The sequence below is a fragment of the Puma concolor genome, chromosome A1 (genome assembly GCF_028749965.1).
Source record: "Puma concolor isolate L17-30 chromosome A1, mPumCon1.1.hap2, whole genome shotgun sequence".
Taxonomy (NCBI): Eukaryota; Metazoa; Chordata; class Mammalia; order Carnivora; family Felidae; genus Puma; species Puma concolor.
In genome coordinates, this window is record NC_141667.1 from 155,565,300 (window position 1) to 155,591,903 (window position 26,604).

General features: G+C 35.7%; 1 protein-coding gene across 1 annotated transcript in view; it reads left to right on the top strand.

The window, feature by feature from the left end:
* Nucleotides 1-8,881, top strand: part of LOC112856859 (butyrophilin subfamily 1 member A1-like) — a 75,603-nt gene extending 66,722 nt beyond the window's left edge. Inside the window, exons 7-9 of the mRNA XM_025920160.1 lie at nucleotides 6,477-6,497; nucleotides 6,747-6,773; nucleotides 8,310-8,881. Of these exons, the coding sequence (XP_025775945.1) occupies nucleotides 6,477-6,497; nucleotides 6,747-6,773; nucleotides 8,310-8,881 (620 nt within the window). The remainder of the gene's footprint in view (nucleotides 1-6,476; nucleotides 6,498-6,746; nucleotides 6,774-8,309) is intronic.
* Nucleotides 8,882-26,604: the final 17,723 nt, after the last annotated feature.

The window sequence follows — 26,604 nt, forward strand, 5'->3', positions numbered from 1 at the left end:
GCACTAAACTCTGAGGGGAGGTGAGCCTGTGGTTCTATTAGAAGAGACAATATTAGCCAGGTGCCTCTGGTTCCGAAAACCTAGACAAGGCTATACGTAGGCAAAGGCTGGTAAATGCAACATCCTTACCATTCTAAGAATTTTGAATCCTCTCTAAGAAACAGAATTTTGAATATTATCCAAGAAAATAAGGAAATCATATAAATTCTAAAAAGGGGTACAGTGACAAGATTTTCAATTCAAAAATGTTATTTCCTTGAAGGTAGAGAACAGATTATATGGTTAGTGGTAAAAAAAAAAAAAAAAAAAAAAAAAAAGAAAAGAAAAAGAAAAGCTGGGACAATCTACTCTGAGATATACACTGAACTAAATAAACAGGTCTTAAAAGTCTGTACATGTTTGTGTACAGTCTGTGTAAAATCGGTAGTTTAATGGAAAAGAGAAATCCTATGTAAAGTCTATGGTTTAATTTTGACTCTAATTCCCATGACCTGGAAGCCTATGTCCCTGCTGTGTTTAATTTTGGAATCCTATTAAGATTTAGATTTTCTGTGCAACAAACATTCTCACTTAAGGAAAGCTGTTGATCAAATGTAAAAGTACTCTGAATGGGTCTGTATAACATAAGCCCATCCTGACTGAAATCAGAATTAACTACAAATTAATCCAATTCTGAAACCACTATACATATATTTGTTACAGTTCTAATAATTTTTCTCAACTCATTTTCCCAGAATTGAATTAATACTTCTTTGGAGTAAAGAAAAACTTGAATTCATTTCATAAAAAATACCAACAAGTATCTTTTCTCTTATCAAAAAAAAAAAAAATTAAACGTGATTCATGGAAGAATGAAAGCATTTATCTATAGTTTAACAAAGGTAGGTTAGTCATGTGGGACATATCCTGAGAGGAAAAAAAAAATATTTGTCATCATTGTCCTCCTCATCATCATCTTCACCACCAACAACCTACATTTATTTATTAATGCTCTTTACATTTAAAAAATGTGCTTTACAATAGTAATATAGGCAAATATGGAGCACATATTTCTTTCTGTCATGTACCTAAAATTAAAAGAAGAATAAAGTAAATGTATTAATAAAGTAATACATCAATGAACTAGCAGAAACTATGACTGAGGAGGTAGGTAGAAGGCAGATAATAACCAACCTCTTAATTTTAGAATTTAATATTTATCTTATGAGTGGTGAAAGGAACCGAGGAATTCTGAGTAAGTAGGTATTCAACATAAAAATTATAAGATCCGAGTTTTAAAAAGACTGCATTAGAGAATCCATTGACGTGTGCAGGAGTGGGCATTGGAAGACCTGTAAAGGAGCTTCCACAGTCAATGAGCAAGACTCAGAAGGCTGATGAAGGGTGGAGGTTGGTGGAAGGGCTTGGGAGAGCAGGAAGCCTAAGATGGAGCTAGAGTCAAATGACCATAATGAATAATTCAATGTGGAGGGTGGAGTGGGAGGAAATGGAGAAGGAAATACAAACAAAACGCCCCTCTTAGTGGCCTGGACAGCTGGATCCAGTGATTTTATTCACTAAGTTGGTAATAAAATTCAATACTTAATTCATCAACTCTCTTAACATTAGTAATCTCTTCAATTGCCTAAACTTCTGATAATTAGAACCAATCCCTCAGTGACACTTGGCAAAAAAAAAAAAAAAAAAAAAGGCTTAATCTTCATTCTCTGTTTTTGATTTATTGTTTTGTCTTTGCTCTTTATAGTCACAAACTGCATTTTTATTTTATACATTTTTTGACACAGTCATTTTTCTGTATATCATTTGTCTTTTATTCCCTTTCTGTCAGATCACCTGAAGGATGGGATTTATAAATGAACAATAATTTTGTTTTTAATTTTATGAGAATAAGGGAAAATCAGTAATTCAACGCTTAAAAAATAAAGTTTATTAAGTTTTATTTAAAAATAAGTCAGTTAAGGGGTGCCTGGGTGGCTCAGTCGGTTAAGCATCTGACTTCAGCTCAGGTCATAATCTCACAGTCCGTGAGTTCCAGACCCCCGTTAGGCTCTGTGCTGACATCTCAGAGCCTGGAGCCTGTTTCAGACTCTGCGTCTCCCTCTCTGCCCCTCCCCTGCTCATGCTCTGTCTCTCAAAAAAAAAATTAAAAAAATTAAAAATAAATCAGTTAATTATGCTATAGAATAGTGTTTATTTTCATTAAAATGTTACAATTAATCTCTAAAAGAATAGAGCACATTATGAAAAACATGCATTAGATTATTCCTTTCACTATTGTGGGGTAAAACTATTCTGCATATTTAGATAATGAGAATATGGCAAGATATTTTAAAGGGATTATAGATGGGTAATAGACACCTAATGGGTCCCTTTTTCTTTCCTTGACTTTTTTTTTTTTTTTTAATTTTTTTTTTTCAACATTTATTTATTTTTGGGACAGAGAGAGACAGAGCATGAACGGGGGAGGGGCAGAGAGAGAGGGAGACACAGAATGGGAAGCAGGCTCCAGGCTCTGAGCCATCAGCCCAGAGCCCGACGCGGGGCTCGAACTCACGGACCGCGAGATCGTGACCTGGCTGAAGTCGGACGCTTAACCGACTGCGCCACCCAGGCGCCCCCTTTCCTTGACTTTTTAAAAATAAATTGACACATATCATTTTTGTAACAAATTATGTTTATAATTAAACACAAAGAATATAACCCTTGTGAAAATGAGCACAAATACCTCAGATGGCCCTTCTTCTGTTAAAGCACCTTGATTTTGGAATGGTGCTTCAATTGTCAGGCAGCTTGTTAATGCCTCTGTGGGTGAAGAAACTGGGTCTTATTCATCACAATGAAAATAGTGCTTTGTCTAAAAAAGAGTCTCAGTAAAAATGTGCTGGATAAGTAGAAAATTTTTGCAGTTAAATTAGGAATATCATGAATAAAAAGTAATAAATGCTACTTGTGGACATGTCAGATAAGTTAAATACCAGATGCTGAATGCAGATTTTTTTTTCACGTTAGCTCATTTATCCATCACATTGTAAATAACAGTATCAACCTAATTTATGGTACTTTCTTGATATCACACAGATCACACTTGGGAGAGATATAATTTGGTTATATTTGGAAAAAGCTCTGTTCATATTTTGAACCAACTCTAGCTGGCCACCATGAGACTCTAGTTTAAAATTTTATTATCTATTCACATAAGTACAATTTCTAACTGCATGACAATTTGTGTTTCATAAATTTTTATATTACTTACAACTCTATGCCCTATCTTTGAATATCAATTTCTTCCTTAATGACTGTGATTTCTGTGGTAGTGCCTATATTTTTGTGCTTACATATGTAGCACAAAAACAGACAAAAAGATTAAATGATAAATCATGATTATATTATAGTGAAATGATAAATAATTATTGTTATAATTTTCTTAGAAGAATGTTTTATTGTCTGGATTATAAAATAAAATCACCATTTTGATTCTGAATGCATGATGTACCCACATATTGATAGTAGACTTTAAAATAAATTACTTTGGGGGTTATTGGGTGGCTCAGTCAGTTGAGCATCTGACTCTTGATTTCAGTTCAGTTCATGATCTCACAGTTCGTGCATTTGAGCCCCGCACTGAGCCCTATGTCAGGCTCTGTACCATTAGTGTGGAGACTGCTTGGGATTTTCTCTCACCCTTCCTCTCTGCCCCTCTGCTGCTTGCACATGCTTTCTCTCTCTCTCTTTAAAAATAAATAAGTAAAATTAAAAAAAAATTTAAAAAAACTTTTTTTTTCCTAGTAAATGCAAAACTTTTGCAAAGGAAAAAAAAAACTCTATTGATAACTGGATGCTAAATATTCTTAAGTCACATATCAATTTCAGGTACATATTGAACACATATTAAACATTATATCCGGCAAAGCTCATATCTCTAAGAATTCTGTTTTGTTTTTTGTTTTTTTTTTTAACGTGATACATTTCTTTTTGGAATATATTGACCACACTATAACCTGGTAATGTTCACATCAATATCACATCACATAATTATCATTTATTTTTTGTGGTGAGGATATTTAAAATCTAGTCTCTTAGCAACTTTGAAACAGCTCTTTGAAACCAAAATAAAATAAAATAAAATAATTAAATTAAATTAAATTAAATTGTGCTTATTTTTTTATTTTTTTTATTGACATATAATTGACAAATTACATTGTGTAAGTTTAAGGTATACAACGTGTTGATTCCATACATTTACATATTGCAATATAATTATCACCAAGGCATTAACTAACAACTCCATAATGTTGCATAATTATGATTTATTTACTGAGTAAGAAAAATCAAGATCTATCTTCTTAACAACTTTGATTTTTCTAACACTGTGTATTTGACAATAATTATTATGCTGTACAACAGATCTCAAAAATTTATTCATTTCCAGTTTTAAGTTTATACCCTTGGGCAAAATCTCTTAAATTCCCTCTACCTCCAGCCTCTGGTAATCATTATTCTATTCTCTGTTTCTATGACTTCAGGTTTTTTTTTAATTTCATATATAAGTGATATCGCACAGTATTTTTCTTTCTCTTTCTGACTTACTTAATTTAGCATAATGCCATTGCAATTCACTTTCATTCATGTGGTTACAACTGGCATTTACTTCTTTTCCGTCGATAAATAACGAACAGTGACAATAATAATAATAATAATATACATAGTGATGTTGACCATATTTTTATGTACCTGTTGTTCTTTTGGCTATTTGTATGTCTTCTGTGGGGAAATGTCTACTCATTCCCTTTGTCCATTTTTTAAAACCAGATTGTTTGCTTTTTGCTATTGAGTCGTATATGTTTTTATATGGTTTCGACATTAACTCTTTCCTCATGATTTGCAAATATTGTCTCACTTTCTGATTGCTGCCTTTTCATTTTGTTGATTTTTCTCACAGTTCTGGAAGCTGGTAAATCCAAGTACAGGGCACCGGCAAATCTGGTGTCTGAGAGTCCACTTCCTTGTTTGCAGATGGCCATGTTCTCACTGTTCTCTCACAAGGCAGAAGATGGGAGCAAGAACAAGTGTTCATGGCTCTTCTTATGAGGGCACTAATCCTATTCATGAGGGCTCCACTGTAAAGACCTAATTACTTTCCAAAACCCCAACTTTCTAATATTATTACACTGGGTTTAAAAGCATATGAATTTTGTAGAAATAAATTCCATCCATAAACATGACATTACAGGCACGGTAGCCAAAAATCTTGTTGTTGACATATTTTTAAAAAATAAAACCTAGCAAACAGGTTACAGAATTTTCTACTTTTTAAATTGCCAGGAAATACCTAAATACTATAACCTTATGGCACTTTACCATGAAAAAGACATGTGGCAGCATATATTGATTGCCCCTACCTCCACCAGCATGCCCAACAACTCATGCAAAGGAAGATAATAACATAAATAGTGGTGAAAGAAAGTAGAAAGAGAGTAAATGAACAGAAAATAAATAGGGTTAAAAGCCAAAGAAAGGAAGGGCATGGAGCCCTGTACCATTGGTGAAGCTGGAATCTTGTAGTTACTCTGATGTGTCAGGACAGAGAGTTGTAATACCATTTGTGGGTGGTTGTATCTCATTGTCCTTCTGACATCTGTGCATATGTGTGTATGGGAGTATTTTTCTGTGTGTGTGTATGTGTGTGTGTGTTTATATATTTTATATGTTACTGCACCTGTGGATTAAACTGGGTACAGTTTTCTATCCCATAAAAATCACACATAAAAAATGAAAAAATTCATAGTATACTGAAATTCTTTCTTAATATGTTACATTTTCAAAACAAACATTATAGCTGAACTAACTGCATTTAGTTTTTAATTCTTAAGGTGCGGAGAAAAAAATTGTATCCAAACTCACTGGCACTTTCAATGCTAGTTTCTTAAATTTATACTTTTTTTTTGTTCTTTTGATGAGGGCAGTCTGTCCATAGGCTTAATACAAACACCTGGGAGAGGCTATTTCTTGTCAAAATTTTGCATTATGATCCTTTGAATTACGATAAAGCAAAGGCAGCCAAAGACTCTAAATACCTATTTTCCAAATATATAACTTGAATTCAATCTCTCTCTTTCTCTCTTTCTCTCTTTCTCTTTCTTCTTCCCAAGCAATTTACATGTGCAAAGATTAGAAAGAGAGTCTAGTTGGGGCACCTGGGTGGCTTAGTCCGCTAAGCATCCAACTTTGGCTCAGGTCATGATCTCATGGTTCATGAGTCCTAGCTCCACATTGGGCCCTGTGCTGACAGCTCAGAGCTCAGAGCCTGAAGCCTACTTCTGATTCTGTGTCTCCCCCTCTCTCTATTCTCCTTCCCCACTCATGCTCTGTCTCTCTCTCTCTCAAAAATAAATAAACATTAAAAAAATTAGAAAGAGAGTCTAGTTAATGAGTCCTGACCAAATTCTCACAAGACTTGTCACTGTTTTGCATTTCAGGAAAGCTTCATGAAGAACTTGGTAAGTAATATTTCTCTGTGAGGATAGACATGTAAATATATTTCAAAACAAACTCTTACTCTATCTCATTCTTTCAGAAAGGATAAAATTCTTGGGAGAAGAAGGTGAGTAATGAAAATGACCATCTGTAGCCCTGACTCATGCACTTGCCTTTTGACCACTCATCCTTTTCTTGTTTTATTCATTGGTAAACCTTGGTTACAAAACTATACTCTTTTTCTTTTATTTTCTTTTTTTTTTTAATTTTAGGGTTGAAATATGCTCGACGCTATGCAGGTAACTAAAGATTGAAGTATTTGGATATTGGTTCTTATTTTTAGCCAGTACACTGGGCCACCAGACAAGGGGTCTCACAAACTCACACCAAACATATGCGCACGCACACACACACACACATCCCTTTTTTTTCTCCAAAATTTCCACTTTGTTATGCTTATTATTGAGTATGTTATAGCTATAGCTCCTTATATATCACAAATGGTCCTGCTTCTGAGGTTCAGTGATGGATGGAAGCAGAACATTAGAGCCCAAAATGATATCATCTAACATGCTTTTCAGAACCAGAAATTCATTGGGGAATGTCTCTAGGGTGTAGCTGACAGGGAATGGGGTAAGGGCAGGCTGCCTTCTTACTATGTTAGGATGGAGGCTACTGACACAATGCCACTAATTTCCAAGGAATCAAAATTTGTGGCCCTTCATTTAATGTGTCAAATTGAAAAAACCAGAAGTTTTTGACATCTAACAAATTGTCAAATTTATGACCTCTGTTTAATATTAGGAACAACAACAATTTGTGTTATATTTTCTAACTTTGTATTAATGATTTCAAAGTATTTTCATTTGATTCCCACAAATACACTGTGAGGAAAAAATGCCAGGTATTAATATACTGAGATATATATATATATATATATATATATATATATATATATATATATATAATGAATATTATTAGGAGATTTCTCGTTTATATGACTAATTTACATAATATTTACTTTCATGAGACAACTTGAGAGGCACTTTTACCAATTGAATAAAGTATAGTCTAGATATCAGCTATTGCTTTGGAAAAATACCCATGAGCAACTAAGCTGCAATGGCTTTAAGTGCCTACAATCTTATATTTACAGTGCTAAGACTAAGAGTCTTTATTTATTTTTAATATTGCATTAATACTAATGGAATTTTCTTTGTGGTTACACTAATACAAGTAGAATTTAGTTTTGCTTATAACTATGATCACTTAATTAATAGGAGAAATACATACAGTGTACATTCACAGAATCCTGTGTAATTAGGTAAATATCTGAATCAAGTTTAGCTTTGCTTTGTGTGTTTATATACTTAGCATACAACACTTCAAAAATTATTTTTGTATCCATGTATCTGAATTTTGCACCTATATGAAAGCAGTTTTAGGAAAATTAATTGAGTAACTCTAGATAAATTTCATTTGATGATTTATAACAATTTTAAACTGTCAAAACATTGAGAATCAATGTAAATATTTATAATTGTCTTCAGTTAATTCACAAATTGAATCAGGTAAGTCTGGACTTGAAGCCAAACATTGATGGATATTAGTAATCATTGTTGGACAAACTTCTCCAAGTATTTGTTGTCTCAATTACAAAATGAAAATATTTCTTCATTTCATATTTTGTTTTGAAAATTGAATATTTATAAATGTGCTTCATGTACCAGTAAGCAGAAAAAGTTCCTAGATAAAGGAAGGACTCTTGTATATTGCATTAATTACTGTTGAATATAATTGATCATAGCCAAGACTGACAACATGTTCTTCTATAGAAAATGTTACCCTGGATCCAGACACAGCTAACCCATATCTCCAAATTACTGATGACAACAAAAGTGTGAAAGGAGGTGATACCTTTCAGGAACTACCCAAAAGAAGACAGCGGTTTGATAACCTGGTCTGTGTATTAGGTCAGCAAATTTTTTCCAAAGGTAAACACTACTGGGAAGTGAGTGTGAAAAATAAAATAAAATGGACTTTAGGCATTTGTAAGGATTCTGTCTGCAGACGGGGAGAAATCATGGTGTCCTCTGAGACTGGGTTCTGGACAATAGGCTTGAATAGAAACAATGACTATCAAGCTCTTTTAAACCCACAGAAAACACTCCACCTCGAGGAATCTCCTGAGACTATTGGTATCTTCCTGGACTATGAGGCTGGAAGAGTGTCGTTTTATAATGTGACCAATCTTTCTCACATCTACACCTATAGAAACTGCTTCACAGGTTCTCTGAGGCCATACTTTTATCCTGGCCCCCTCTACAATGGTCAAAATGAACACCCTCTCACCATCCTGCCCTTAGGTCATATTAGAAAAGCCATAGGAAGAAGACGTTCTATGTGACTGAGCAAAAATTGCCCTATTTTGAATCTGCTGAAACTAGGGATTTTTATGAAGTTTGTAAATATTCTAATATATATATATATATGTATATATATATTATATAATTATATATGTATATTACAATATTTACAAACTTCATAAAAATCCCTAGTTTCAGCAGGGAAATTTTTATTTATAAATAAATAAAAATAAATATATAAATATTTAAATAAAACAAAAATGTTTTATTTTAGAATGATGGACTTCTCCCTTCAAATAAATCTAAAATCTAAAAATCATTTTGATGCCATAATTTATAACTTTTTTATCATTTCAGTTCCTAATATATCTTTTGTTAATGGACAAGAATTGTTTGAGTTAAACTACATGATGTAGAACTTACTTGATGACTATTCAAGGCCACAGAACTAAATACAAAACCCAAAAGAAGCATCTACTTGTGCAAGTGATGAAGGAAAGTTAATTCCCAGTTGACCCTCATGGGTATGGTCTCTCTTTCATTCATGTTTTGAGATGGAAGAAGACATGGACTCTGCTCCACATCATCAGGAAATTGGCTGGAGCCCATACCTTATTGACTTTGCCCAAACCTAGGGGAGTATGATGGCTTTGACAAGGGAGTTCTAAACCCACACTATGTAATATTCACTACAAAAAAAAAAAAAAAATCTTCAAGTGAATATGTCTTCCAACTACTCATTCCTTTACTTTTTTACCTCCATTCTTTTTTGAAGTTTAAATGTACACAATCTCCAACTTAATTTAGTATAATTGTATCATTTATTCATCTACTTAACAAATGCTTATTAGGTACTGTATATACGTTATGTAGGTATCCGTAATCTAAAACACCTTAGATTGATTATGTGTAACTGTATTCAAAATGTTGTGTGGGAAAGGCTAAAGGTATCCAGATACAGAACAATAGTGAGTGGGTTCACTTCAGTCTACTCATCAGGAAAGCTCTCACTGAGAAAGGGATATATAGAATATGGAATTTCCCACATGCATAGCTGTAAATTATTAAAATCAAGACAACATGCAAAATGCAGAAAGACTGGGTCTGGGTGAGAAAGTAGAAGAAGACCTATGGGGCTCAGACAGAATGGTTTTAAATTAGGCTGCAGACTAAGTAGCTTAAGTAACCAGACAGGAGGAGCTGCCATGGATTTTCTTCATGCACCAGCAGGCCATTTGGTGTTGTTATTATAATAAAATATATAATATGTAAGTAAGGAAATGTTAAAATAAAATTTTTGAGAAAAAATAATTTATTAATTAATCAGTTAATAAACAAATAATAAATGAACTGTTCTAAATCAATGCTGAACCTATTGTCATTAAGTTATTTCAAGAGATGTGACCTAAATATGATTAAGTGGATCTAACAGCTCACATTCATGGAATATTTAATAAGGTCAAGAGAGAACATGGATAATTTAGGAGAGAACTGTAGGTGTATTCTGAGGTGCTGTCCCCGAAAATTAAGAGCTGGTATGGTTGCCTGCCCCTCACTTAAAACATGTGGGAAAAAATTAAGAAGATAGTCTGTCTCATGAAATCTAAAGAACACAATGGACCTATGTTTGCCTTCTGTCTTGAATATTGATAGTGAGAGAAGGGCCAGTAGCTACTCTGTAACATAATGGAGCAGTGCTGCATTGTATGATCTGTGCAATCTGAGCTTTTCTGGGGGAAGATCTCATGTTTCCTGAAGGATAGAATATGGTCCATGAGAAAGAATCCCTCTGGGATGCTGCCTGAAAAAGTGAATACATATCAGTATATTAGTGGAAATCACATTGTGTATCACAGGATGCCTGGTGGCTGAGAACAGAATCTTGACAAGCCAAAATACAGACATATTTCACGTTCCTCACGTTAACAGCAGGAAAAAAGTCCTCAGATATTTGGGGGCCTTTGAAGAACTAAGGAGGGAAAAATGAGCTTGAAATGATTTCTAAATATAGCTCATTACAACAATGATCAAGTAAAAAAATCTCACTCTTGTTATAAGATTAATAATAATAATAATAATAATAATAATAAATGTAGCTCACGTCCATAATAATTAAGTAAAAATGTTCTGACTCCTGTTACCTTTAAAACCCTCTCATTCCAAAACTCCACAATTCCCTACAATGCATGTTTTCCCTTACTTCAGGGAGTAATATACCCAACTCATCCAATTACAGGTGTTTTCCTGGTAACCTTTAGCTAGAGGACATTGATAAATGTTAAGGAGAAAAGACATCTATCGTATTGAGGCATATTTCTACCAACATTAAACTCTCCTGTAGAATAAGATTTAGAAAATGGAAACTTTAGGGTAAAAGGGAAATTCATGAGAAAAGTAATTTGGGAAACTATTCTTGTGTGTATTCCCACACAAGACACGATAAAATTTCATTGTGCTGAAATGCCTGCAATTCTGCTTTAATTAAAAATAAGAAAATGAGGGACGTGTAAATGGCTCAGGAATAGTGTGACTTCTCTAAGCTTGGCTGATTCTTTGAACACAGCTAGATACATAAGAAATAATTATCAACACCCAAGGAATCAATATGAAGACTGAGGGAACTATACTGCACATCTACAAGTAGAAAAATGACCAGATCCTGGTAGGGAGGAACTGCAGAAATTTGATATGGGGGAGAAAAGAACTGTGAGTGCTGCAAAATGGAAGGGGCCGTGATTACAGAGAGAGGAGTAAGCTAGCAAGCAAGCGAGAGAGAGAAAAAGAGTAAAGCAGCAGGCAGAGGATTGCATAAGGAAAATTCTTCCCTTAATCCATTGATTGGGAAAAGGAGAGGGGCTGATATTTATAAGTTATCCTAAGCAGCAAAGCACAAAGTCTGAAGTTTAAAAGTACACGCCATCACCTGGAGTCATGCCTGGTGAGCTTAGCAGTGTTCCTTTGGGAAATGAGGTTGGAAATCTGGGATTGGGCAGCATGATATGAGGGTCATCTGGATCACATGGTTGGAAACAGTTCCTCTTTTTAAAGTGTATTTGGGAGTGGTGGCACAGCTTCTCTGGGTTACAAGAACTGGTGGTGCCAATTTGGTGTCTTGTTCATTAGAATAGGGACATGGACATCAGCTGAGGGCAACAAACTTGATGCTGGTTTTTGTTATGCTTTACCATAAACTCTGAACCAACGTGCAGTCATAAGACTACTTTTCTGGGACAAACCAGCAAATATCACGAGCACACTGAGACCCTCCCTCAGAAGAGCTGTGCAAGTCTGCACTGCATGGGTTCATAAAATTTGGAGTTTTAAAACCCAGCCACATGCCGGAAGTATAACACAGGAGTTCTGTCCCTCCTGAAAGGTAGAAAGCTCAGACCCAGACAGGGTGATGGCAGGGATCTGACAGAGGCTGGACACACAAGAGTGTGTCTCCTCCAGGGAGGAGAGAGTGGGGTGAGACCATCTCAACTCCCCAAGTCCATCAGATGGACAAACTTCAATGAGCAACACAATGCTCCATAGTGGAGATTAGAGCATTTTACACCAAGACCCACCACCCTGCACCCTGAGAGTACATCTCCACTGCAGCACGTAGACTTGAGAATCAGTGCAGCAGGGCTCTCCCCAGAGGACCAGCACAAACCCCTCGTACCAAGTCTACTAATCATCGAGTACTCCAAAGCTTCAGTGTAGGGGATCTAGTTGCTATTTTATTTTGTTTTATTGTATTTTAGTATTAGTTTTTTTTTTTTTTTATGTTGATCCGACTTCTGTTAACAAGTAGACCAAAACACAGATAGTTAAAACTTGCCACACAGTGGACAATGTCTGAAAACTCCCCACTGCAGTCAAGGAGAAATTATTCAGATGACTGAAATGAAGCTATATATAATCAACCAAAAAATAACAACAGAGTGCATATAGGAAACCCCTCCCACATTTTTATGGACCTCTTTTTAGTATAGGCATTGTTCTCAAGAGCAGGAATATAACAGGCTTACTTAAATATCACACAAAAAATAGTGACCTAGAGACAATGACAAAATGGAGGAATTAACCCAAAAAGAAAGAACATGACAAAGTAATTGTCAGTGATTTAATAAATACAGATAGAAGTATGATGTCTGAAACAGAGTTACAAAAAAACAATTATAAGAGTATGAGCTATGCTTGAAAAAAAAAGCATAGAAAACACTAAAGAACCCCTTACTGAGAGGTAAAAGAACTTAAAACTGGTAAGCCTGAAAAAAAAATGCTGTAACTGAGATGAAAACCTGACTAGATGCCATGACAACAAGGATGGACAAAGCAGAAAAATAAATCAATGATATAAAAGATAACATTATGGAAAATAATGAAGCTGAAAAGAAGAAAGAAAGAAAGAAAGAAAGAAAGAAAGAAAGAAAGAAAGAAAGAAAGAAAGGTGTTCTATCAAAAGGTAGACTTAAAATACTCAGTGACTCCTTAAAGTGTAATAAAATCTGTGATAGGAGTCCTAGAAGAAGAAGAGAGAGTTAGAAATGAGGGCAGAAGACTGATTTGACTATTCAGGGTCTTTTGTGGTTCCAAACAAATTTTGGGATTATTTGATCTAGCTCTGCAAAGAAAGCTGGTGGTATTTTGATAAGCATTGCATTTTATGTGTGAATTGTTTTGGGTAGTTTAGACATTTTAACAATGTTTATTATTCCAATCCATGATCATGGAATGCTTTTCTCTCTCTTTTTTTCCTCTTCAATTTCTTTCATATGCCATCTATAGTTTTCTGAACACAGTTATTTTACCTCTTTAGTCAGGTTTATTCATAATATCTTATGGTTTTTGGTGCAATTTTAAATGGTATTAATTCTTCAATTGATATTTGTCTTAAAGTGTGGATATAGTGAATATTGGTGATGTAAGCCTAAAAGAAGTGGGAAGATGGGGTGCCTGGGTGGCTCAGTCGGTTGAGCATCCAACTTCTGCTCAGGTCATGATGTTATGGTTTGTGAGTTCTAGCCCCGCATTGGGCTCTGTACTGACAGTCCAGAGCCTGGAGCCTGCTTCAGATTCTGCCTCACTCTCTTTCTGCCCCTCCCCACTCGCACTCTGTCTCTCTCTGCCTCTCAAAAATAAAGAAACATAATAAAAAAATTTTAAAAAGAAGTGGCATTAATAAAGATGTGGATTTTGTTGAGTGCAAATCTTTCTGTCATCAGTGTTAAGTCCTGTGGCTGGCCAATGGCTTTGCTCCTATGGCACTACTAGAAATCTGGAAAGTAGTTCTAGTATCTTGCTCTGGGTTCCTGAACTGTGAGCTAATTGAAGGTCCTTGGCAATATTAATAACAGAAGGGTTATAAAAGCAACTTATGAGTTGTGGATTCTTGGATAAATCCCTTGGATATTTTTTTCAGAAATATGTTGGAGGTCATTTTTCAGCTCTTCTTACACCTAAATAACACAGAAGCTCTAATTGCAGCTGACAGTCACAAAAAGGAAAATCAGTACTTGAATATCAGTCACTGAAGCTGACTGCTGATGCTGAACTCTGGAGGTCATTTTCCTCAGGAACGTGCCAGAAATAAATAACTTTTGAGGGCAGCTGAAGTTGTGGGCAGATGGGTGGATGAGCAAAGCTGATGGTCTGGAACAAATTTAGTTTGGGTTTCAAAATACAGCCTGAGAAAGATGCCACAATATGAAGAAAGGGAAAAAATAGTGACAGGAAATCTAAATAGCTATCAAGGACTGAGTGTCATCAATAGGAGAAATGAGGAGGAAGGGAAGTGTCAGGTAGTTGTCATGTAGAGAGACCTGGGAGAAGTTCTTCCACCACTTTTAAAGTTCTGGGTGGCTCTTCATAGCCATCTGCCCAACAAGTGTACTAAGGAGTAGTAAATCTATTACTTTGCAATGGAAAATAACTATACAGAGTTCTGTCAGTCTCTGTCTGGAAGGTCCCTCTACCCTTCTGTGGCCCCACCCCAACTCTGTTCCCACAGAGGCAACTATACTGAATGAAAATGAATATTAAAACCACAGTTAGATATCTCCCTACAACCAGCATGTTTGCATATACTAAATATTCATAGGATACCAAGAATTGGTGAGGGAATAAAACAGATGAAAATTTCATAGTGTACTGGTGTGACTATAACTTGCTGTAGTAATTTTGAAAATGTTTTGGCTTTATTCAATTTATGAAGCATGCTATGGCCCAACAATTACAATCTTAAATACAGAAATTAATAATTATATTTCTATTAAAATTTTTTAATGTTTATTTATTTTTGAGAGGGAGAGATAGCAAGAGAGAAGGAGAGAGCATGAGTAGGGGAGGGGCAGAGAGAGAGAGGGAGACACATAATCTGCAATAGTCTTCAGACCCAACTGTCAGCACAGAGCCCAATGTAGGGTTGGACCTTGGGAATAGCAAGATCATGACCTGAGCTGAAGTTAGACACTTAGCCAACTGAGCCACCCACAGGCCCCAATAATTGTATTTTTAAAGGCAATGAGAAACATATATATATATATATATATATATATGTCCATAAAAATATAATAACTGATAATAGTCTTAGTGTCCATCAAAATATAGATTGAATGAATAAATGTATATATATTTATAAAATGTAATATTTTTCAGTAATGAAAATGGACAAATATAACCACATAAAATACTTGTTTTTTTAAGAGGCACAAGGTTTAACTAAAAGATAAGATAATAAAAAACAGAAATCTGACTCCATTATAGAAATGGTTCAAATAGGAAAACTAAATTATATTGTATAGGAGTCCAGGCATAATTGCTTAAATAAGAAGGCATTGAAAATGACCATTATACCACTATCCACTGACTCAGAACAGTGGATTCTTTTAGGGCAGGGTTTCTTAATCTCACCACTAGTGTCATTTGGGGTCAACCAATTCTTTGTTGTGGGGCCTAATCTGTGCATCATAGAATGTTTACTGTTATCTCCGTCCATCCCCTACTGAATGCCAGTAACAATCCTATCCCTTGACCTGCTACGACAACTAAAACTGACTTCATACCTTGCCAAATGCCCCCTTGGGTGGGAAGAATTGTCCCATTGTGAATGTCTAGGTGGAGCAAAAAGAAGTTCTATTTTTTCCCTGATTATTATTTACAAGATCTTGACTTTGTACTTTTTTCATAGATTTCAAATTCATGTTTTCAATAACATTCCCTATTATACTGTAGTTCACAACACACACACACACACACACACACACACACACACACACATACACACACACACAAATGCCCTATTATTTTAAAAATAAAATTACATACTTGGGCTGATATTGTCAATCTGTCCTTTTCCCCATGTCATAGGTCTTGTTCAAATCCTTGGAATAAATCCATCACCAGGCTATAGAAAAATTCCTCAGGGTCAATGTCAGGTATTATCTCCTCCTCCTCCTTCTTCTCCACCTGCCACTGAAGGACTCACAGATGTAGTTTAGCTACTTCTTTGACGCAGATATTTAAAGCAAGATGTTAGTGGTGAAGCATTGCTTAAAATCTACTAAAGACACCACAATTTTAAATACAAAAATTTAATTATATCTCTGGACCTAAGAAAGTAATATTATTTTTTAAAGTAAGTGTTCACCTACTTTCCAAGGAAGGATGTAACCTGAGCATTATACATGTCTAACATGTTCTTTTCTTTTTTTTTTCCTTTTTTTACTTAATGCAATTTATTTGCAAATTGGCTAAAATACAGTGTATAAAGTGTGCTCTTGGTTTGGGGGTAGATTCCCATGGTTCATTATTTACATACAACACACAGTACTTATCCCAACAAGAGCCCTCCTCAATGCTCATCACCCATTTTCCTCTCTCCCCCACAGACCATCAACTCTTAGTTTGTTTTCTATATTTAAGAGCCTCTTATGATTTGCCTCCCTCCCTCTCTGGTTGTAACTATTTTTCCTCTTCCTTTCCCCCATAGTCTTCTGTTAGGTTTCTTAACTTACACACATGAGTGAAAACATATGAGATCTGTCTTTCTCTGACTGACTTATTTCACTTAGTATAATACCCTCAAGTTCCATCCATGTTGCTGCAAATGGCAGGATTTCATTCTTTCTCATTGCCAAGTAACACTCCAATGCATATATAAACCAAATCTTCTTTATCCATTCATCAGTTGATGGACATTTAGGCTCTTTACATAATTTGGCTATTGTTGCTAGTGCTGCTATACACATTGGGGTACATGTGCCCGTATGAATCAGCACTCCTGTATCCCTTGGGTAAATTCCTTGTAGTGCCATTGGTGGGTCATAGGGTAGTTCTGTTTTTTTTGTTTGTTTGTTTGTTTGTTTTTTTTTTTGAGGAATGTCCACACTGTTTTCCAGAGCAACTGCACCAGTTTTCATTCCCACCAACAGTGCAGGAGAGTTCCCATTTTTCCACATCCTCACCAGCATCTGTTGTTTCCTGATTTGTTCATTTTATCCACTCTGAATGGTGTTGGGTGGTAACTCAGTGTAGTTTTAATTTGTATTTCGCTGATGATGAGTGATGTTGAGCATCTTTTCATGTCTGTGTTGGGCATCTGGATGTCTTCTCTGAAAAAGCGTCTATTCATGTCTTCTGCCCATTTCTTCACTGGGTTATTTGTTTTTTGGGTATTAAGTTTGGTAAGTTCCTTATAGATTTTGTATACTAACCCTTTATCCAATATGCCATTTGCAATTATCTTTTCCCATTCCATTGGTTGACTCTTAGTTTTGAGTGTTTCCTTTGCAGTGCAGATTTTTTTTTTTTTTTTTTATCTTGATGAGGTCTCAATAGTTCATTTTTGCTTTTAATTCCCTTGCCTTTGGGGATGGTTCAAGCAAGAAATTGCTGCAGCTGAGGTCAAAGATGTTATTGCCTGTTTTATCCTCTGTGATTTTGTGGTTTCCTGTCTCACATTTAGGTCTTTCATACATTTTGAGTGTATTTTTGTGTATGGTGTAAGAGAGTGGTCTAGTTTCATTCTTTAGCATGTTACTGTCTAGTTTCCCAGCACCATTTGCTAGACTGTGTTTTCCACTGTATTCTCTTCCTTGCTTTGTTGAAGATTAGTTGGCCATACATTTGTGGGTCCCCTTCTGTGTTCCCTATTGTAATTCATTAGTCTGTGTGTCTGCTTTTGTACCAATACCATGCTGTCTTGATGATTACAGCTTTGTAGTAGAGGCTAAAGTCTGGGATTGTGATGCCTGCTGCTTTGGTTTTCTTCTTCAAAATTACTTTGGCTATTTGGGGTCTTTTGTTGTTCAATACAAATTTTAGGATTTTTTTTTCCTACCTTTGAGAAGAATTCCCATGCAATTAGGACTGAGATTGCTTTGAATGTGTAGATTGCTTTGGTACTATTGACATTTTAACAATATTTGTTCTTCCCATCCATGAGCATAGAATGATATTTCATTTTTTTGTGTCTTCTTCAATTTCCTTCATCAGTTTTCTATAGTTTTCAGCATACAGATCTTTTACATCTTTGGTTAGGTTTATTCCTAGGTATGGTAAGGTTCTTGTTGCAATTGTAAATGAGATCAATTTCTTTTTTTTTTTAATTTTATTTTTTTATTTTTAAAATTTACATTCAAATTAGCTAAATGAGATCAATTTCTTGATTTCTCTTTCTGTTTCTTCTTTATCGTTGTATAGAAATGCAACTGATTTCTATGCATTGATTTTGTACTCTGCAACTTTGGTAATAACATATATCAGTTCTAGGAGTCTTTTGATGGTGTCTTTGGGTTTTCCATGCAGAGTATCACGTCATCTGTGAAAAGTGAGTTTGATTCTTTACCAAGTTTGATGCCTTTTGTTTCATTTGTTGTCTGATTGCTGATGCTAGGACTTCCAAAACTATGTTAAACAACAACAGTGAGAGTGGACATCCCTGTCATGTTCCTGATATCAGGGGAAATGTTCTGTTTTTCCCCATTGAGGACCATATTAGCTGTGGGCTTTTCATACGTGACTTTTATGATGTTTAGGTATGTTTCTTCTATCCCAACATTCATGAACATTTTTATTAAGAAAGGATGAGGGGCACCTGGGTGGCTCAGTCAGTTAAGCATCCAACTTCAGCTCAGGTCATGATCTCACAGTTCATGAGTTGCAGCCAGCTGTGCTGACAGCTCAGAGCCTGGAGACTGGAGCCTGGTTTAGATTCTGTGTCTCCCTCTCTCTCTGCCACTCCCCTGCTCATTCTCTGTCTCTCTCAGTCTCAAAAAAAAAAAAAAAATTAAAAGAATAATTAAATAATTAAATAAATAAATAAATAAATAAATAAAAAGAAAGGATGATGTATTTTGCCAAATGCTTTTTCTGTATCTATTGACAGGATCATATGGTTCTTATCATTTTTTATTCACGTGATGTATCACACTGATTTATTTGTATATATTGAACCAACCCTGAAGCCCAGGAATGAATCCCACTTGATCATAGTGAATAATTATTTTGTATGCTGTTGAATTTGATTTGCTAGTATCTTGTTAAGAATATTTTCATCCATGTTCATCAGGGATATTGGCCTGTAATTCTCCTTTTTTGTGGGCTCTCTGTCTGGTTTGGGAATCAATGTAATGCTGGCTTCATAGAATGTGTCCAGAAGCTTCCCTTGCATTTCTATTTTTTTGGAAAGCTTGAGAATGCTAGGTATTAACTTTGCTTTGAATGTCTTGCAGAATTCCCCTGGGAAGCCATCTGGTCCAGGGCTCTTATTTGTTCAGAGATTTTTGATAACTGATTCAATTTCTTCACTAGTTATGGAATTAATCAAATTTTCTATTTCTTTCCATTTGAGTTTTGGTAGTGTGTGGGTATTTAGGAATTTGTCCATTTCTTCCAGGTTGTCCAGTTTGTTGGCATATAATTTCTCATAGTATTCTCTGGTAATTGCTTGTATTTCTGAGGGATTCATTGTGATAAATCCATTTTCATTCATGATTTTATCTATTTGGGCCCTCTCTCTTTTCTTTTTGAGAAGTCTGGCTAGGGGTTTATCAATTATGTTTATTTTTGCAATGGAAGAGCTCTTCATTTCATTGACCTGTTCTACTGTTTTTGTTTGTTGTTGTTGTTATTTGTTTTTAGTTTCTATATTGTTTATTTCTGCTTTAGCCTTTATTGTTTTTCTTCCTCTGATGACCCTGGGGTTTCTTTTTTGTTTTGCTTATAGTTCCTTTAGGTGTGCTGTTAGAGTTTGTATTTGGGATTTTTCTTATTTCTTCAGATAGACATGAAATACAATGCATATTTTTAGGACTGCCTTTGCTGCATCCCAAAGGGTTTGGACTGTTGTGTTTTCATTTTAATTTGTTTCTATATATTTTTTTATAAGTTCTTCTTTAATTGCATGGTTGACCCATTCATTCTTTAGTAGGATGTTCTTTAACCTCTGTACACATTTGGAGGTTTTCCTAAATTTTCCTGTGGTTGATTTCAAGTTTAATAGCATTGTGATCTGAAAATATGCAAGGTATGATCTCAATACTTTTGCATTTATTGAGGGCTGTTTTATGACCTAGTATGTGATCTATCGTGGAGAATGTTCCATGTGCATGCGAGAATAGCGTGTATTCTGCTGCTTTAGGATGAAAAGTTGAATATATCTGTCAAGTTCATATTGTCCAGTGTATCATTCAGGGGCATTGTTTCTTTATTGATTTTGTGCTTAGATGATCTATCCATCGTTGTAAGTGGAGTATTAAAGTCCCATGTGATTACCACATTCTTTTCAATAAGAATGCTTATGTTTGTGATTGTTTTATATATTTAGGTGTCTCCTAATTGGGCACATAAACATTTATAATTGTTATCTCTTCTTGATGGATATACCCCATTATTATGATATAATGCCCATCTTCATCTCTTGTTTCAGCCTTTATTTTAGAATATAGTTTGTCTGATATAAGTATGGCTACTTTCTTTTGACTTCCAGTAGCATGATAAATGGTTTCCATCCCCTCACTTTCAATCTAAAGGTATCCTTAAATCTCAAATGGGTCTCTTGCAGAGAGTAAATAGATTTGTCTTTTTTTTTCTTTCCATTCTTATATCCTATGTCTTTTGATAAGAGCATTTAGTTCATTTACATTCAGTGTTATTTTTGAAAGATATGGCTTTAGTGTCATTGTGTTATATGTAGGTTTCATTCTTGGAGTGATATCTCTGATCATTTTGGTCTTTGCAACATTCCACTCACAGAATCTCCCTTAGGATCTCTTGTAGGGCTGCTTTAGTGATGATGAATTCCTTCAGTTTTTGTTTGTCTGGGAAAAACTTTCTCCCTCCTTCTATTCTGAATGACAGGCTTGCTGGATAAAGAATTCTTGGCTGCATATTTTTTTTTTTCCTATTCAGCCCTTTGAAAATTTTTTGCCACTCCTTTTCTGGCCTGCCAAGTTTCAGTAGATAAGTCTGCTCCTACCCTTATGTGTCTACCCTTGTGTGTTAAGGCCCATTTGTCCTTAGCTGCTTTCAGAATTCTCTCTTTATCTTTGCATTTTGTCAGTTTCACTATGATATGTCATGCCAAAGATTGATTCCCGTTAGATCTGAAGTGAGCTCACTCTCCCTCCTGGATTTCAATGTCTGTTTCCTTCTCCAGGTTGGGGAAGTTCTCAGCTATGATTTGTTCAAGTACACTTTCTGCCCCTTTCTCTATTCTGGAATTCCTATGTTATGGATATAATTATGTTTTACTGAATCACTTAATTCTCTAATTCTCCCCTCGCAGTCCAGAATTTTTTTTAATCTTTTTCTCAATTTCACATTTTCCATAATTGTATCTTCTATTTCAGTTATTCTCCCCTCTGCCTCTTGAATCCTCACTGTTACTGCCTCTAGTTTAATTTGCACCTCATTTACAGCATTTTTAAATTCAACATGACTATTTTTTAGTTCCTTGATCTCTGCAGCACTAGATTCTCTGTTGTCTTCTATGATTTTTTCAAGCCCAGCGATTAATCTTATTACTATTATTCTAAATTCTTGTTAAGTTGTATTGTTTATATCTGTTTGATCAATTCTTTTGCTGTCATTTCTTTCTGGAATTCTTTTGAGGAGAATTCTCTTTTGCCATTTAGACTATTTTTCTGTCCCTTATGAGTTTTAAAAGCTTATTAGGTGCCCTTCACCTGCAACTACTACTATATTGAAGTGGGGCAAACACTTTTCAGAGCCTGGCCCTTCAGGAGGTGTTTTTTAGAATGTGTTACTTCTCTCTGTTGTTGTGATTTTGGTTGCTTTATCTCCCTACTCTTAGTGATGTTTTGGATCCTCTGCCTGGTGTGCTTTGATTTGTTTGTTGAAGTAGCCCTGGAAAAGAAAACAAACAAGCAGAAAATAAAATAGAAAAACACCAGCTACAGCACAAGATGTGGGGGTATCGTTGTTGGAAGACAACAAAGAGAAAAATGACAGGGTTGGGGAAAAAGAAAAGAGAATAAAATTAACCAGGCACAGAAGAGAAACTATAGGGCTTAATCTTTCAACGTTTTTTTTTTTTATTTATTTTTGGGACAGAGAGAGACAGAGCATGAACGGGGGAGGGGCAGAGAGAGAGAGGGAGACACAGAATCGGAAACAGGCTCCAGGCTCTGAGCCATCAGCCCAGAGCCCGACGCGGGGCTCGAACTCACGGACCGCGAGATCGTGACCTGGCTGAAGTCGGACGCTTAACCGACTGCGCCACCCAGGTGCCCCTTAGGGCTTAATCCAGGGAAGGAGAGAGAGGAAATTATAGGAGACATACAACATGTACAAAGAGAATAGTTCAAATACATCTGCTTAAACAAACCATCAGAAAAATCAGACTAGAGGAAGGAAGAAATAAGAGGGAGAAAAGGAAGAAAAAATATATATCATAGATTTGTATACGATAACAATTGTCCAAGAACTAAAACAGGAAATGCAAAATTGCTGAATGCTTTGGAACCAGTGGCAGAGCTGGACTGGAGGAGGGGTTGTCTGGTTCATTAGAGTCAATTCCAGTAGATATGGAGTTAGCAGGCACTGAGGGACGTGGTTTGGTGTAGGCAGGCCCTACCTCCACTGTGGGCACACTGTCTGTTCACTGTAGCCCCACCTTGTCGGTGATGGGGATAAAAATGGCAACACCCCAGACTCTCCTCCATGGACCAGGTGTCCCAAGCCACTCTGTTCAGGCAGTCTTCACAGTGCCACTAATGTGAATGAGGCAGAGGTGGTTTGTCCTGCTTCCCCTACTCTCCGCTCATCCCTAGTGCTTGGCTGGGATTTAAACCCAGGTGTCTTAAAGGGTCCCACTATGTGCACCCCAGTTTCGGGGAAGTGTTCCTCTGAGCCACTGACGTATGGCTTCTGGCAGGCGGGTGCAGGCCGCCTTTGTCCTTTGAATGGTTATATGCCTTCTTCCCACAGCAGTTCAGGGAGGGGATTGCTTTCTTTCACAGTGGACTGCACCTCTGAGCTTGTTACTGAAACTGAGGCTGGCTCCCCTCCTCCCCAGTTGTGAAAACAGGACAACTGGCCCCCGTCCAGAGAAAACCCCACAGTTAGAGATTGGATCATTCTCCATCCCAGTCTGTGTTTTTTCTCTTGTCCGTATACAGTCCTACACTTCTCCAGCTTCCCTTTCTCTTCCCTTTGTCCCTCCACAGAAGGGGATCCCTCCCATCTGTTCCTACAAGGCCCATTTTATCTCTCCCAGTTCGCAATCACATACCTATGGCCTGCTAGGCTGTCCCCGGGTGCCCCTGGAGATGTATTTGTCACTTTTCAGTCCGAACTCTTGGAATTCAAGGTCCTTTGGCCTCAACACTGCTGTGTTTGAGTGATGAGGTAACTTTGGGTCTCTCTACTTCTCCACCATCTTGGCTCTCTCCAGAGCCCCCAGTTTACATTGCAGGATATTGTTTTGAGACACTGACTCTGAATGGACTAGTTTGAAATGCTCTAGTTTGAAAACAAGAGCAAAAGGATGGAAAGAAATGCACAGATGGCGAAAGCACTTGATTACCAATGAGAGTGGGATGCAGCTAAGAATGAAATGCCTAGCAAATCTTCTGAGAAACTGTTGTCTCTAGTAAGAAACACCTGTCATGTCTAACATGTTCTGAATCCTGTTTCAAGTTATCATCAAATTATGTGGAACTAAGACTTCTAAAGTTTTTGGGGTGGACACAATTTGACCCATAAGAGACCCTTTCTCCCCTCTGTTTATTATTTTATATATATATATATATATATATATATATATATATATGAAGAATAAAAAAGAGAACAAGTGAAGGGAACTCAGTGACATCATCAAGTATAATAACATCTGCATTATAAGGAACGCAGAGGAAGAAGAGAGAGGATGTATAAAATATATTTGAAGAAATAATAGCTGGAAATTTTCTAGTCTGAATAAAGAAGGATAAATACAGGAGGCACAGAGATCCCCCAACAAAATAACCCAAGGGGGTCTACACCAAGAGACATAGTACTTAAAATGGCAAAAAGTAATAATAAGAGATAATTTTAAAAGGAGGGAAAAAAAGTAACAAGGAAAATAGTTACATACAAAATAAACCCCATAATGTTTTCAGCTAATATTTTGTAGAAACATAACCAAGGAGATGAAAGATATGTAGTCTGAAAACTATAACTCATTGATGAAAAAACTGAATATGACATAAACAAATGGAAAAATATCCCATGCTCATGGACTGGGAGAATCAACAACGTTAAAATGACTATAATATCCAAAGCAATCTAAAGGTCTTATTCAATCTCTATCAAACTACCAACATTTTCCTCAAAATTAGAGCAAATTATACTGAAATATTTATAAAACCACAGAAGATCTTGAATAGCCAAAGCCATCTTGAAAAAGAACTAAGCTGAAGTTATCACAATTACCCAAATGCTAAGTTAAAGAAGAGTATGACACAAATATAGACATATAGGTCAATAGAACAAAATGGCCTGGAAATGAACCCATCTTGATATGGTGAATCTATGATAAAGGAAGCAATGACATACAATGAGGAACAGATAGTCTCTATAATAAATGGTACCAGAAAACTTAGACAGCACCAACCAAAAAAATGAAGCTGGGCCACCATTTTGCACGATACATGAAAATAAACTCAAAATGGATTACAGATCTTTATGTAAGACTGTAAACCATAAAACTTGTAGAAAAAAAACATATGCAGTAATTTATTTGACATTGGCAGTAGAAATATTTTCTAGATATGTGTTCTCAGGCAAGATAAACAAAAGCATCAAATTAAAAAACTTCTGCACAGCAAAGAAAGCCATCAACAAAACTAAAAGGCAACTACTAAATGGTAGAATATACTTTCAAATATATATCTGGCAAGGAGTTGATATCCAAAATATATGAATAACTTATATAAGCCAACACTTAAGAAGATTCAATTAAAAATAGGTAGAGGTCCTGTATAGACATTTTTACAAAGAAGACAAACAGATATCCAACAGACACATACACAAGGAAAATGCAAACCAAAATCATAATGAAATATCACATTATAGCTGCCAGACTAGCTTAAATAAAAAATGCAATAAATAGCAACTATTGGTCAGGATGTGGAGAAAAGGGAACTCTTATGTACTATTAATAAAAATGCAAATAGGTACAGTCACTGAGAAAAAAGTATGGAGGCTCTACAAAAATATTGAAAATAGAATTACCATATGATCTAGTAATTCCATTACTGGGTATTTACACAACGGAAAATAGAACACCAATTTAAAAAGATATATGTTGGGGCGCCTGGGTGGCGCAGTCGGTTAAGCGTCCGACTTCAACCAGGTCACGATCTCGCGGTCCGTGAGTTGGAGCCCCGTGTCAGGCTCTGGGCTGATGGCTCAGAGCCTGGAGCCTGTTTCCGATTCTGTGTCTCCCTCTCTCTCTGCCCCTCCCCCGTTCATGCTCTGTCTCTCTCTGTCCCAAAAATAAATAAACATTGAAAAAAAATTTTTTTAAAAAGATATATGTACCCCTATCTTTATGATAGCATTATTAAATAGACAAAGTATGGAAGCAACCCGTGTCCATCAATTATATATATATATGTGTGTGTGTGTGTGTGTGTGTGTGTGTGTGTGTGTGTTTGTGTGTGTGTGTGTGTGTGATATATATATAATGTGTGTATAAATATGTATTATATTTACATGTGTGTGTATATGCACACAAACACACTGGAATGTTAGCCATAAAAAAGAATGTGGTCTTGACATTTGTGACAATTTGAATGGACTTAGAAAGTATAATGCTAAATGAAATAAGTCAGTCAGATAAAGACAAATACCTTATGATTTCATTCCTTTGTGGAATTTAAGAAACAAAACTAACAAGTAAAAAATAAAGAAACAGTAAGGAAGACACCTAAATACAGAGAAAAAAAATTTGGCTGTTGCAGGGGAGGTGGGTAGGTTAATGAGTAAAATAGACAAAGGATATTAACAGTATACTCATTTTGATGAGCACAAAATAATGTATAGAATTGTTGAATCATTATAATGTATACCTATAACTAATACAATACTGTATATTATTTATGCCTCAATTTAAAAAAAAAAAAAAAAAAGAGGGGAGAGTGAGAGAGAGAGACAAAGGCTTGGATGCCCAGAGGCCATGAAATTAGAATCTCAAGACATGTTTACTTTGTGTATGTTTGTATATGTGTGCTTGATCAGAAGGTATTTGCTGATAAGAAAAAAATGTATT